General features: G+C 36.7%; 1 protein-coding gene across 4 annotated transcripts in view; it reads right to left on the bottom strand.

Moving 5' to 3' along the window:
- Positions 1-13,677, bottom strand: part of atp2b3b (ATPase plasma membrane Ca2+ transporting 3b) — a 51,347-nt gene that overhangs the window by 5,859 nt on the left and 31,811 nt on the right. For 2 of the 4 annotated variants that reach the window (XM_056732699.1, XM_056732700.1), the window contains 6 exons: positions 13,428-13,619; positions 11,400-11,613; positions 10,769-10,980; positions 10,321-10,428; positions 9,398-9,580; positions 5,661-5,814 (listed from right to left, as the gene is read on the bottom strand). In XM_056732699.1, the coding sequence (XP_056588677.1) occupies positions 5,661-5,814; positions 9,398-9,580; positions 10,321-10,428; positions 10,769-10,980; positions 11,400-11,613; positions 13,428-13,619 (1,063 nt within the window). The remainder of the gene's footprint in view (positions 1-5,660; positions 5,815-9,397; positions 9,581-10,320; positions 10,429-10,768; positions 10,981-11,399; positions 11,614-13,427; positions 13,620-13,677) is intronic. The other 2 variants (XM_056732697.1, XM_056732698.1) reach the window with 1 other exon arrangement.

Here is a 13,677-nt window from a genome sequence, read left to right as displayed (position 1 = left end):
AAATACTCATAATAAAAATATTTTTTCACAATTTCAAAAGAAAAGTCATAAAGTGATATTTGCATAGATTTAAATTAGTTTTTTTCTTGCACATCAAGTGCCATGTTTTCATCTCCTGACTGACTCTGTGGTTCATGTGACTCTGTGAAAACCCAGTAGAAACCATTACAGAAATTCTAATAGTTTCCATTCATACCACGATGAACCATTAGCTTTTCCCATTAAGACAATTAAAAAATGTATTTTTGTAGTCTGTTTTGGGCATTACATATAATAAAAGGACACATAAATAAATTTCCACACATTGAGCGCTTGCTATTTATGTTTTTTACAGAACATTTTTGAAATGGAATTAAACATTTTAAATAACATAATTGTATATGTTAAATATAAATAAACTAAAAAAACTAAAACAGGAATTGCTTCTGGATCGGTGTCGTTCACATCTTGCAAAATGGCCAATACACAGAATATATAAATATCAATTTTTATGTCATTTGATCTTAATATAAAGAACAAAAATCTGGGACATACTGTTAAAGGACCCAAAATTAAAGAAACACCAAAGCATGACTATTCTGCATTTGTGTGATGGTTTTAGTTTATGATAAATTGATCCACAGGTTCATATCACATTGACTACCGGAGGAAAAGTTTTATAATTTCAGAAAATTTGCATCATCTATATGGATAAAGACGACTTCTGTGAGTCTAGTTACTTCCTGGCACTCAGCCATTGAATACATGACACCAACTGATGTGACACAAGCACCATCACACTGACACGAGCCCAGCAGGCACAATAACGGTCACGGCGTCTCTGCTTATTTAGCTACAAAAATCACATTATCAGCACAAATGGATCACACCTTTGTACAGTATCATACGCCTGAAATTTAATTTACTTTTTTTATCTGTAAATGATACTACCCAGGATGAAAGTTTAGAGATACAGATTTAGTCGTGGATGGTGAAAGATGTGTGAAAGAGCATATTAAGTGAATGACCAAGAGAAATAGTGAGAGAGATAAGGAGCATATTTTGGCATGCAGATGACACAGAAAAGATAGCCGAGGCGTGTTGATGAGATCTGCTTCAGTCTGGTAATATGGAGAAAAGTGGAAAAAAACACAGGAACCAATCACAATGCTCATTCCAGTGCAGCGGTCACGGTCTGCTGTTACAGGACCCGATTGAAAACAAGCTCAAAGTAAACATTGAAATGCATGATGGTAAGCAGTCAGCCCATGCTGTAAAAACAAATGCAGCTGTGACAAATATACACACGGGTATATACTATCGTGTGTATATAATTAGAAGGCAGGAGATTCGAGAGTACAATCCTTTGCTGTGGCTACAGGCCGGTGCAGACCCCCCAACCATCCCAACACTCAACCAGCAAAAAAAAGTAGCTAAAATAACCAAGAAAGAATTCACAAGAGACAAAACAAACAAGCAAACAAACAAACAAACAAACAGGAAGGGACGGTCAAGCAGTTGGTTAAGTGCTTATCTGTTTTTCCAAAGAGCCTGTTTGTTTCTAAGAAAGAAGTCATGCAAATCAGCATCGTGAAATCGTTTTGTTGTTTGTTTTCATTTTTGTTTGTTTTAGTTTCTTTTTGTTTTGCCATGGATACAGGTAAACGTTCGAGTATAGCGCCCACTTTTGGGAAACATGTGTTTTCACAAGTGATTGATGTTTGCTCTCAATCAGCCAGATTAATGTCTTCACGCTGTCCTTTAAAGAAAGAAGCTTGATGGAAAAGCTGTATCATTACAAAAAAATCTTTACTCAACAAATATTTCCCAAAGATGTCTGAACCCAAAATAGAGCTACATAGAAAGACTTGAAGCAGACAAAGTGTTTAGGAATTCAGGACAGGAGAGGAAGAAGTTAACAAAGCAGTGATGGAAACAGTGAAATAATGACATCATGTTGACCTTTTAGGTTTTCTTTCTGTGAGGTTTATGCATAATGTGGCCAGAACACTCACACAATGCAAATACTAGAGGTGTTAAATTATAAAGTGAATTATATATCGACAGTATATGTTGATCTTGCGAGACAATACTTTCAACTTGCAATGTTGAAAAATGAATTTCATATGCATTGCATATATATGGTATTTTGTAACTATGGCCAATGAGGTAAATGTAATCTTATTCCTACTTTGCAACTGGATTTCGGTGTCAAACTCCAGCCATGTGTCCTGTTTTTTTGTGCCACAAAAAACTATAGGCTACAGACATAAAATGATTCGTTTTTTAGATGGCATACATCAAAGCTCCAAGGCTTATAAAAACGTCTGAATAAATGAACGTATTTTTAATCTTCCAACTACAAGAATATATTTTCCATTGGCTTGCTTACTGATAGTGAGCATCTCCCTTGAGCAGTGAACCATTACCATACAAGGCAAATTGAGCTACCAGGCTACAGATAAACATGAATATCTATCAGCAGGAATGCTGTGCTTCATCTCAACTTCAACAAATCTCACAAAACCTACAGTGAAAACAACCTTGATCTGTAAATTGTTTTGTGTGAGACAGATGTAAAGGGAAAAAATATCAAACATACAGTATTTTAAGAAAGCTCAATAAGTGATCTTTTTAAAAATAGCCTTTTCCCAAAAAGGCACATAATACATTTTTAACAAAAAATATTATATTGATCTAATCATGTCAGTATATTACAGTAACATCATCTAAGTGATTTGTTAACCAAACAGTAGGAAAAACATATTTTGTGGTCTAACTTCTAACATGATGAATGAATGAGGTTAAACTGAAGCGTGTACAGGGATGTAAACAGATGAGAGGTACACAGATATGCATGAAGCATGTCACGGAACTGTCAGCGCAAAGGAAATGACATACGATGGTTCAAAATCTAAACACTTTACTCTAGAAAAAAACTAAACACAAAGATGGAGAAATAGCAGCAACACAAATCTATAAGCAGTGATTAAGGAGCAGTTGGTGCATTTATCCCAGGGGAATAGAAAAGATACCAATGCATTCTTAAAACTTCTATCAATGTGTTGTATAAAAGTTTTTGCAATTTTGCTCATAGCCTCATGTTATACAAACCTGTATGACATTCTTAGTTGTCCAAAACACACATGCGCATATTATTTATAGCAAGATATCCAAGCTGCTCTTTTCCTTACAGTCAAAGTTAATGGTGGATATTGCTGTCAAGCAAGACTTCAGTAAACACCTCACACAGATAGCCTATATTGTATGAGTATTTCAAATAGCACAAGTCATATTTATGCTGTTTATGTTTTTCTTTTTTTTCTGGATAGCTCCATTCCCCATCTAATTTCAGTAGCTTCACAGAACGCAAAATCCAGGGGGCGAGGTTGGATCCAGATCCGGTCTCCCCCCATTGTATTGTGATTGGTCAACACTGGATCCAGTTTCTTTTCACTGAGTTTTGATTGGTCGACAGACTTCAAGTCATACTCGTGTTGTTGCTCTTCCATTTCCGCATTGAGTCGTAACTAAAGTTATTCTTCTGACAGAAAACAAACTTGCTGAAGACAAGCTTTTTCTATTAACATATTTTTAATAACATATGTTTTAGATTTAGGTTTAGGGTAAGGGTTTGGGTTAACAAATATTTAACTATGATTATTACTGACAGGCGTACACTAAACTATGACATCGATAAGAGCAAACGTTGGAGACCACGAGGTGCAACTTACTTGCCAAAATGCGGCTTAGTATATAAAGTGAGAGGAGTTGGATCTGGATCCAACCTCGCATCCAGGATCTTGTGTTCTGCAGTGAGGACCATCTCTCTCATTTCACTGTTTGTCAGAGAGCAGTGTGGACATCCTTCAAAACTTTTCCTTTTTGAATATGGCAGAAAGTCATAATGGTTTGAAGCAACATGAGACAGAAACTTAAATTTTTGGTAGCGCTGTCAAATCGATTAATGTGTGTGTGGTGTGTATATTAATATGTATATATAAATGCACAAACATACATGTATATATTTAAGAAATATGAGTAACATATTCATACATCATGTAAATTATATTTAAATATACATTTATATGTATTTATGTACATATATGTTATATATACATATGTATGTGTTTGCATTCATATAAACATCTGAATATACAAACAATACATATATTACACAAACATTTGCTTTGGAATCGATTTTACACAATTGATTGATTAATCAATTATGTCCGGTCACACATACTGTCCTGTCGTAAGAGACTATTTTTAACTCAGAACATTTCTTTCACAAAATATTTCTATACATTTGCGAAAGTGCTTTTTTTTAACAAATAACATGATTGGCATGATTAATTTGTTAGTTAGAATTGTAAAGACAAAAGATGCCTACATAGGAGAGAATAGGACACAATTAACAATAGATTGAAGCCATGACAGTGAACCATGGAACAGAGAAAGAGACTGTGAAGATCTGTGGAAGGGAGCCAGTAGCACAGAGACATTAAAAGATGCTTTTTACAGAATCTCATGATGAGGTACAAAATGCATCATCTGAAAATAAGTATGTGAAGAGAATGAAAGATTGAGAGAGTGAGAGAGAGACAGAGAGAGAGAGAAGATCTTTATAGGGCTTTATACTCGAAGGTTTACCCCTGTTTAGGACACAAAAGCCATAGTACCTCAATGAGTACCTCGGCTTATTGGATAACCAGTTTTTTAGTAAACCACGCTTGACAACAAAAGTGAGTGCCATGTTCTCTCTGTACTCTCTTAGAGGACATTTGGAGTAAAAACTACCTGAATAGCAGAACAAGTTCATTCTTGACAAGAAGTTGTTGAATTTTACTAACTAAACAATTATTTAATAAAATACTTTCTTTGACCACCCAATCTTAATATGGAGAGACAACTGTACGCTTACAAAAGACATTTTCAAGCTGATGACACAGCAAAACACTGTTATAAGCTATTTTCGAAACAACGCTGTGTTTGTTTGAGCATCCCAACCCAGCAACAGTGGCTTAAGCAAATCCGTACATTTTTGGGTTTGACTATAGTTTGAGTATTTCACACTTACCGAGGCACATACATTCACATTTGTTAGAATCGAAACCACTGAAGCTATCAGTTAACGGCGTAAGAGATAACAGAGAGAACGGCGTTTTGAGAAAGAGGGATTGGAAACAAAACCAACACCATCAGACAACAAAGAAGAATCCAACAGCAAGAGAAAAGGCCCGACACAGCAAGACATCACATAGAGATTGAGGAAGATGCGAGAAGGGGGAACACAAACAGCGGCCTACAGAGGATCAGTCAAAGCCAGACAGGGTGTCTTGCGAAGAGACACTCAATCACAAAGATACGACTACAGAGGAGGTTTCAAACAAAGAGAGATAGAAAGTACCACAGCATACACGGCAGGGTGTGTTTGTTCAAGTTTGTTCATGTTCTGATGTATGTGAGGAGGAAGGTTTTGAGATCCCTGCTGAGAAGACCAGCAAATGTTGTGTTTTGCATGCTGGTATAGGAAGTTCAAGATGGGTCTTCTCAGCAGGGATGTATGTGAAGAGATGACGTGTGTGTGTGTTTGTTTGTAAGCAATCATTGGTGCTCTTGCGTGTGTGTTTGTGTGAGTGTGGTGTCTGACACAGGTAGGGTAAAGCAGGAGAACTCACTCCCGGGAGCGCCGCTCGTATTGGCAGTGGAGAGAACTACATGAGTGGGGGTAGAAATATTGGTTACGTCATGGAGCTGGCTGAGCACAGAGGAGCGACGTCTCACTTGCCCCTGAAACGAACCACTTCTCTTGAATGTACTCACTACCTCCATCTGCAGGAGAGAGAGAGAACCACATCATATACACATTCAGAGAGAAAGAGAGAAAAGGAGCAAAGAGGGAGGAGAGCGAGAAGAAAATAAGCTTGTGATTATAATTCACCTGGTAGAAGAACTTGAATCTTGACTCTTGTCTTTACACACAACACTAACACCATTATAATTGGGAGTTTCGCTTTTAACAATAAAGAAACAGCTGATCCGATAAAATAAATTTCCGTCATTTTTTTACTCACCCAAATACTGTTCCAAATTCATACGTTGTTTTTTATACTGGAGCACATTTTTTTGAAGAAAAAGTGCACAGCAACAACTGCTAAGTGTTCATAAGTGTTCATAAAAAAAATGTTCATAAAAAAATAAGAGACCACTGCAAATTTTCTTTTGATCAGTACTGTATTATGGACATTCCAGTCCAGTGTTTGCTGAATTTCAACTAAATCAAACTTAGGGAGTGACTTAAAGTCACCCAACGGCAATGTGAAAGACTGACACATGAAAACTGTAATAATAATCCAGGTTATCAAATAAAACATTTTTTTTACAAATATTCCTGTTTTCCTTTTTGGCTATATACTTACTGCTTAAAAGTGAATATGAACTTCACCATTAACAATCCCGTAAAAAATCTTGAAAATTGCATTCTTTTTTCACTAATTAGTGTTTTTTACCTTATTTCACTGTAAAAAAGATCCAATAAAAAACTTGCAGCTGGGGCGCCAGAAAAATACCCTAAAATAACATTAAATAAATAAGCAGTCTTTTTCTGTAATTTAGCATATTTTAAAATAAAAAATAGTCAAATTTTTAAAAGAAAAAAGTTCAAATTATGTAAAAAGTTCTTTAAAGTGTTGTTTTCTTTCTACTCTTTGAGGTCTAAAATATACTAAGCATCTTTATGTTATTTTGACCTGTTTCTCCAGTTTTTATTTTCTGCAAATAAATGCAGAAACTATTGTTAGTAGTTTACAGAACGCAATACAAATTATCATTTAACCTAAACTCATGTAACATATAAATAGTAAATTCAGAAAAACTGTCTCTTTGTCCACAGCTGTAGTACATACATGTCAAGATGTAGAATTATTTCGTTTACATTCAGTGGTCCAGAGAAGAACAGCATACAGGTTTGGAATGGCATGAGGGTGTATAAATAATAGTGACTACATATATACATTTTTGGGAGAACTGGTTCTTTAAGACCTGCAACCATGCTCAAAGTGTGATAGCGTGATATAATAAGAAATTACGCATTCTTGAGAAAAAATAAATAAATTCTGTTTGGTGCTGCTGATGTTACGGAAATTAAATGTTTCACCTTCATCTTGTATCTAGGAGATAAACGGTTAATTAACGAATATCCCTTTTGCACACTTAGATGTATATTTGATAGAACTACTTGTGATGTCCCGTAATTTATCGAATAAAATGCTAAATATCCAAATACATCGTTATAAAAGCACACACACCCCTGCAACCACACCCTCCAAACTTCCTAACAACTCGGAAACTCACATCTTACACCAAATCTATTTTATTGCTTGTTCAACCCTTCAGAGAAAGTTCAGCAAGCCAAACCAAACCGGCTAGTTCTGTAAAAACATGCACTTATCTTGCATAACACATCATCCATAATTAATCTGCAAATGCTCTCTGTCAAAAACATAACACTGAAAGATGGAGGTGCTCTCTGGATGGAAGCCGTGATTAAATTAGGCTGACTGATGATACGTTGCTAGCTGCTATAATGTGTGTCATGTTTTGCTTACTCAGTTTTGAGCGTTCAGGAAATCAATGGAAACCTTGTAAGGACCGTTACAAGCACTTCAGCAATCTATACCTGGCACTCCAATTTTTAAAAAATATCTTCATAATGCTCTACCATCCCATCATTTCTGCTAACTGATGGCGTATATTAGCGAGAACACGGCCAAACGAGAGCGTGTTATATTGTCGAGTATGTAAGTGTTTGTGCATGTGGTTCTTTTAAAAGCTTTTCTCTTACAGGCTTACCTTGAAGTTACATTAACTTTTATTGATTGTTCAACAAAGCAACAGGCATCACAGCTCACCTTCTCTAACCAAAATCAACATCACTGTCAGTGTGGAGTTCCACTTATTTACCTTAACCCAATGGACTGAATGAACAATTCAACCATCCATCCACTGAGACTATACCAGGTTTCATTTACTATTACATATCAGGAATCAGCATGCCAAAGACAGCGTGCTCAAGCAAACTACAACAACAATTCATAGCACACACACAATAAGAAACAACCCCTCACTTGAAGTCATGGAGAGAACTAGTACAGTCTTCAAAATAAAGCTGCTTCACAATGCTATAGAAGAACCATTTGTGAATATATGGTTCCATAAAGAACCTTTGTTGTGGAAAAGGTTCTTTAGACTAAAAAGAGTTATGAACATGGTTCTTCTAGGAACTTAATCGTTTTTGGGGAGGTCGCGGTGAAGAACATTTTGTAGCATCTTTATTTTAAAGAGTGTAGAAAATGAGCATCAAGGACATTTTGGCACATTTCAAGGCCTTACAAAACAAAACAGGTTGTCTGAACAACAAGACAGTTCACTTAATAAAACCTGTTGGTTTTACAACAACAAAGTGAAATTTAGAGAAAAAGAAAACAATGAAAAAGATATGTAGAGATGAAAGGAAGAAAAGAAGAGTTAGGGAATATAATAAACTTTTTTTGATAGATTACAAATCAAATCAAAAAAAGGATGATCAGCGAAGGCATTTCTAATCAAAGTCTCAAATGAAATTAAGAAAATCAGGAAAAATATGTAATCAGATAACATCTCTGTATGTCGCACAAATACATTTCATTAATGACAAGTCAAGTAGTAACAACCCTGTTAGAAAATCCATCTTTAGCAAGAAGATATTTTTGGAAAATGTTTTGTTGGTTTTTAGCCCGTCAGTAGCTGGTTTAAGATCTACATATTTGCACTTGATAATTAATATCTTGACGAAACGCATGTTCCCAAACACAGCTACCAGCAAACTGGGTTTCCAAGCAGGAAAGTCTATTTTTCATCAAATTCTTTTAAACTGTATTGACAGTTCACAAAATGTGTGATCTCTTGCGAAACTGAAACCCTTGATGTGTCAAACATTGTTCAGATCGTTATCAAATATTCCTGTAGGGTCTGAGGAACATCATTCTCGAGTCCCATGCAGCCGGTGGTGGTGCGACTGATTTGTGTTGCCAATTAGTTCCTAAGCAAAAATGTTGACTTCAAATAACTCGAGTTACATAACAGAGTGACAAAACAGAGCTCTGAGCATGGGAGTGTTATAAATTCTTGTCAGGGAAACCTATTCGCATTTAAGGGTCCCAGCAGTGGGCAGTAGAGAGAGGTGAAGGAAAGAGAAAGAAAGAGGAAAGGATGAGCTAATGTACATGACTCTATAAAGGAAGAAGAAAACAAAAGGACAAGCAAATCTTTGAGGAGACATAAGTATTGTCTGTGACAACCATATTTTGACTATCGCTAATTCTACTTCTACCATCGGGACTGAAAGGTCGGAGGTGAGGGGACTCATGCACAGCACCTGAGTCTGGATACGGTTAAGGCCTCTGAACCAGAGGATCTGGCCCCTGCGCAGTTCTCTCTCGGCGTGGTCAATTTCTTCCTCGTCTTCGGCCATCTCATCTTCAGTCATCTCGTCTTGTCTCGGCCCGGTGCTTGCCATCTTTAGACACTTCAGGTGACTCGTGGGCACTGTGGCGATCACCTGAGATCGAGAGGGCAAAGATGGTTTACAGCAGATGAGGCAGATTACAGGTGTGGGTTTTTAAATTATCAACACAGATCATATATTTCAATAATCATGGTTATTTGTACATTCTATTTAATATCAAACTGCTGTTGGGTTGTTTTGATTAAGTTTTAATAACTTAAAAAAACCTGCAAATTTGTTTTTGCAAATAAACAGGACAATACAGCCTAAATAAATCATTTTTCCTAATAATATTTTTATAGAATCTTAAGTAAGCTATTTTGAATAAATTATTTGTCCTTGTTTTAAATAACTAATGAATAAAAAATACTTGAATGTTTGATGACAGCATCAAATATTATTTGAACAATTACAACATAGATACATATATTGTTTCAAATGTAGACAAATCAAACTATGCAAATATCAAACTTTGTAAACTAATTCATGTCATTAATTCATTTGACAAACAACACAAGTGATAAACAATTACATTTATCAATCAATTTTTCACAACACTACTTGAAAAGCACGAAACAAACATCCGAGGAAAAAAAAAACAATGAAATGAAAAACAGACTAGATGAAATGATTACTGCTCTCGATCAATGCTGATGATGACAGTAATTTTTTTTGTAAAATGATGTAATTCCAGAATAAATCCTGAGGAATTTTAAAAACAGTACAACGATCATAGTAGATACTGTAGCTTTTTTCTAAATAGTTTTTTTGCTCTCTCTCTTTTGCTGTCCTACCTGCCCCCACAGCAGTTCTCCGACTCCCACGAAGAGACACCAAAGCCACTGCTCGACATTTAGAGGGGAACAGCTGAAGGGCTTCCCCCCAAACTGCACAATCACAATCTGCACAGAGATCAACACTGTCTCACAGTCAAGAACCAAACGCTGAAGTTTGCAACCACTATCGCACATCTCTCATACTTCATTCCGTAACTACAAATTCATTGACAGGCCCAGGTAAAATTCGCTGATTTTATCCATGCTCCCTCTGTGCTCTTTTCAGAAAACTCAAAGAATTATGTAGAATTGATTTAAGGATTGTTAGTTAGACAAAGCTGAGAGAACTAAGCTTTCATTTATAGCAAAAGGCATCAAATTAGCTAAATATTCTGTAAACAAGGTGACTCATTGTTAATGTAAGTTGTTACAAATGGTGCTCAAAGCACATTGTGGCATTTCTGACCTGCACTCCAAACGTTCCCAGAACAATGCTGCAGAAGATAGGATTGCCGAAGATGCCGTCAAACACGTTCCTTTCGCCGTGGATCTTCCGAGCATTGATCTCATTAAAAAGCTGCATTAGGACAAAGATGTTGAAGATGATGGTGTAGTGTTCAGATGGGGGCGAGTGTAGGGGGGCGTTACGGCCGCTGTCGATGTTGAAGATTTTCTCTCCTTGGTAGGAAGGAAGTGAGAGAGAATGTGTCAGAAATTCTGGTGACTCTAATTCATGCATCGATAATTGTTCATCATGTTAATGATATGATGCATCATGCATGGGCGCAAATTAAATACAAATGATTTTCTCTCAGGAATGTTTATGTTAAGTGGCAAGAAAAATGTATTCCTTGTCAAGTCAGAATGACATCTTAATTTATCGGCATAAAAGCTGAATTGTGATTCGAAAATCTATCGCTGGTTACACAGCCCACCAAAACCATTATGGCATCCAACAATAGGACAGCAATCTGGCAACCTTCTTCCACAAAATAACTGAATGTGTGAATGCAGATGCACCAGTTCTATCCTTTTAGTCTTTATCTAAATATACAAAACATTTAAACATGTAACAATTGGCAAGCTCTTTGTTTTACCGACAAACAGTAGTGTGAAGATGATGATGAGCTGATACACTCCATGACCCAGTATGTTCTTCATCATAGTGAGGGAGATCAGGGGGTTGTTGCGGCCGTAGGGTTTTCTAAGCAACAGGGCTTCAGTGGGCGGCTCAGTGGCCAGAGCCAAAGACGCAAACGTGTCCATGATCAGATTGACCCATAACATCTGTACTGCTTTAAGCGGAGAGTCCTACACACACAAACATGATAGAAAAGCATATAATCAAACAACATTTAATAAAAACAGTTAATGTTTCTTCACCTAAAATGTCAATTCTATCTTCATTTACTCATGTCAATCCAAATCTAAACGTTCTCTTTTTGTCGCTTATGTTTATTTACTTTATTTATGTACTTATATTTTATGCATTCATCAACTATTTTCCTTTTGTGTTCCATTAATAAGTTACAAAAGTTGGAAGGGTGTAACTGTGAATAAATAATGTATACATTTTTATTTTCATTTATGACAACATTTTGGGTGAAGTGTTTCTTAAAGTTAATGCAAGTAAATGACAGTACCACCAGTCTCCAGCAGGGGGCTCATTGCTTACAGACTTTATCTATGAGCTTGTGAGGTGCAATGCAGTCAGTTCCTGTAACCTGTATGACACACAACTAACACGGTGTATAATGTGGTCTGTTTTATAACATGTCCGCTCATATTATTTTACTACACATAAAGCCAGGGTCCAAGTTTCATCTTTTGCCTGCTGAAGATAATTCAATCTGAGCAAAATACCAGGCATAAATATTTTTATGTCAAATTTGAGGGTCACTCATTTACTTATATTTTCCACATTTTACAATAGTAGTAAATTCATAAAAGCTATTAGAATAACCCAAATGTAACTCAAATATAAATTCAATTCCAAAATAAAATCACTTGTTACAAATTATCATCTTCAGTACATTCACGCTTGGCCTAGAATTTGTTCTTTAGGATTTTTATAAACCGGGTTGTTGAAGAGATAGTTAACCCAAAAACGTTTCAACATTTACTCACACTCGAGTTGTTCGATAACTGTAAAAATGTCTTGGTTTGGTTGAACACGAGAAAGATATTTGAAAGAATGCTTCTAACCATACAGTTCTTGGCCAACATTGACTACCATAGTAGGAAAAATTACAATGATAGTCAAAAGTGCCCCAGAACTGTTTGCTTTACTACATTCTTCAAAATATCTTCTTTTGTATTCATCAGAACAAAAAAATGTATGCAGATTTGGAACAACCCGAGGATGAGTAAATGATGACAGAATTTTCATTTTAGGGTGAACTATCCCTTTAAGGTCTCACCCTAAAATGCTTTTTTAAACAGTATTAAAGAAGCTTCCATCTGTAATGGGCTCTTCCTATTGGCTGCTTTTTCTTCGTTACTCAGTTCAAGTCATCCATTTAAAAATTACATTAATATGTAATAAACTGGGGGCACGGTGGCTTAGTGGTTAGCACGTTCGCCTCACACCTCCAAGGTTGGGGGTTCGATTCCCGCTTCCGACTTGTGTGTGTGTGGAGTTTGCATGTTCTCCCCGTGCCTCAGGGGTTTCCTCCGGGTACTCCGGTTTCCTCCCCTGGTCCAAAGACATGCATGGTAGGTTGATTGGCATCTCTGGAAAAATTGTCCGTAGGGTGTGAGTGCGTGAGTGAATGAGTGAGTGTGTGTGCCCTGCGATGGGTTGGCACTCCATCCAGGGTGTATCCTGCCTTGATGCCCAAAGACTCCTGAGATAGGCGCAGGCTCCCCGTGACCCGAGGTAGTTCGGATAAGCGGTAGAAAATGGAAATGTAATAAACTCCCTAATAACCTAAACGAATGAGTTTCACAATTATCTTTTTATTTGAATATATCAATAGGTTTGTAAGGTCAGGGATAACATTTCACTCAAGTGACATCAAATGACATTGTGCCAATAGCAGCATCTTTCACACACTCCATACACAACCTCTCCCAAAAACATACTGCTAGAAACAAACACCACGGACCATGTGAGTGTGAGTTACCTGTGTAATGCAGGCCCCAGTAAAAGCTACGATGACGGCCACAACATTGACAGTAAGCTGAAACTGCAGGAACTTGGAGATGCTGTCATACACATTTCTCCCCCACATGACAGCCTTCACAATGCTGGAGAAGTTATCATCGGTCAGGATGATGTCAGATGCTTCTTTAGCGACATCAGTTCCTGCTATACCCTGGAGACGCCAAGAGAGAAAGAGAGAGTGCGATAAAGAAATTAGATTTTAAGCAACA

Source organism: Triplophysa dalaica, chromosome 20, assembly GCF_015846415.1.
Source record: "Triplophysa dalaica isolate WHDGS20190420 chromosome 20, ASM1584641v1, whole genome shotgun sequence".
Taxonomy (NCBI): Eukaryota; Metazoa; Chordata; class Actinopteri; order Cypriniformes; family Nemacheilidae; genus Triplophysa; species Triplophysa dalaica.
This window is presented reverse-complemented; position numbering and strand designations above follow the sequence as displayed.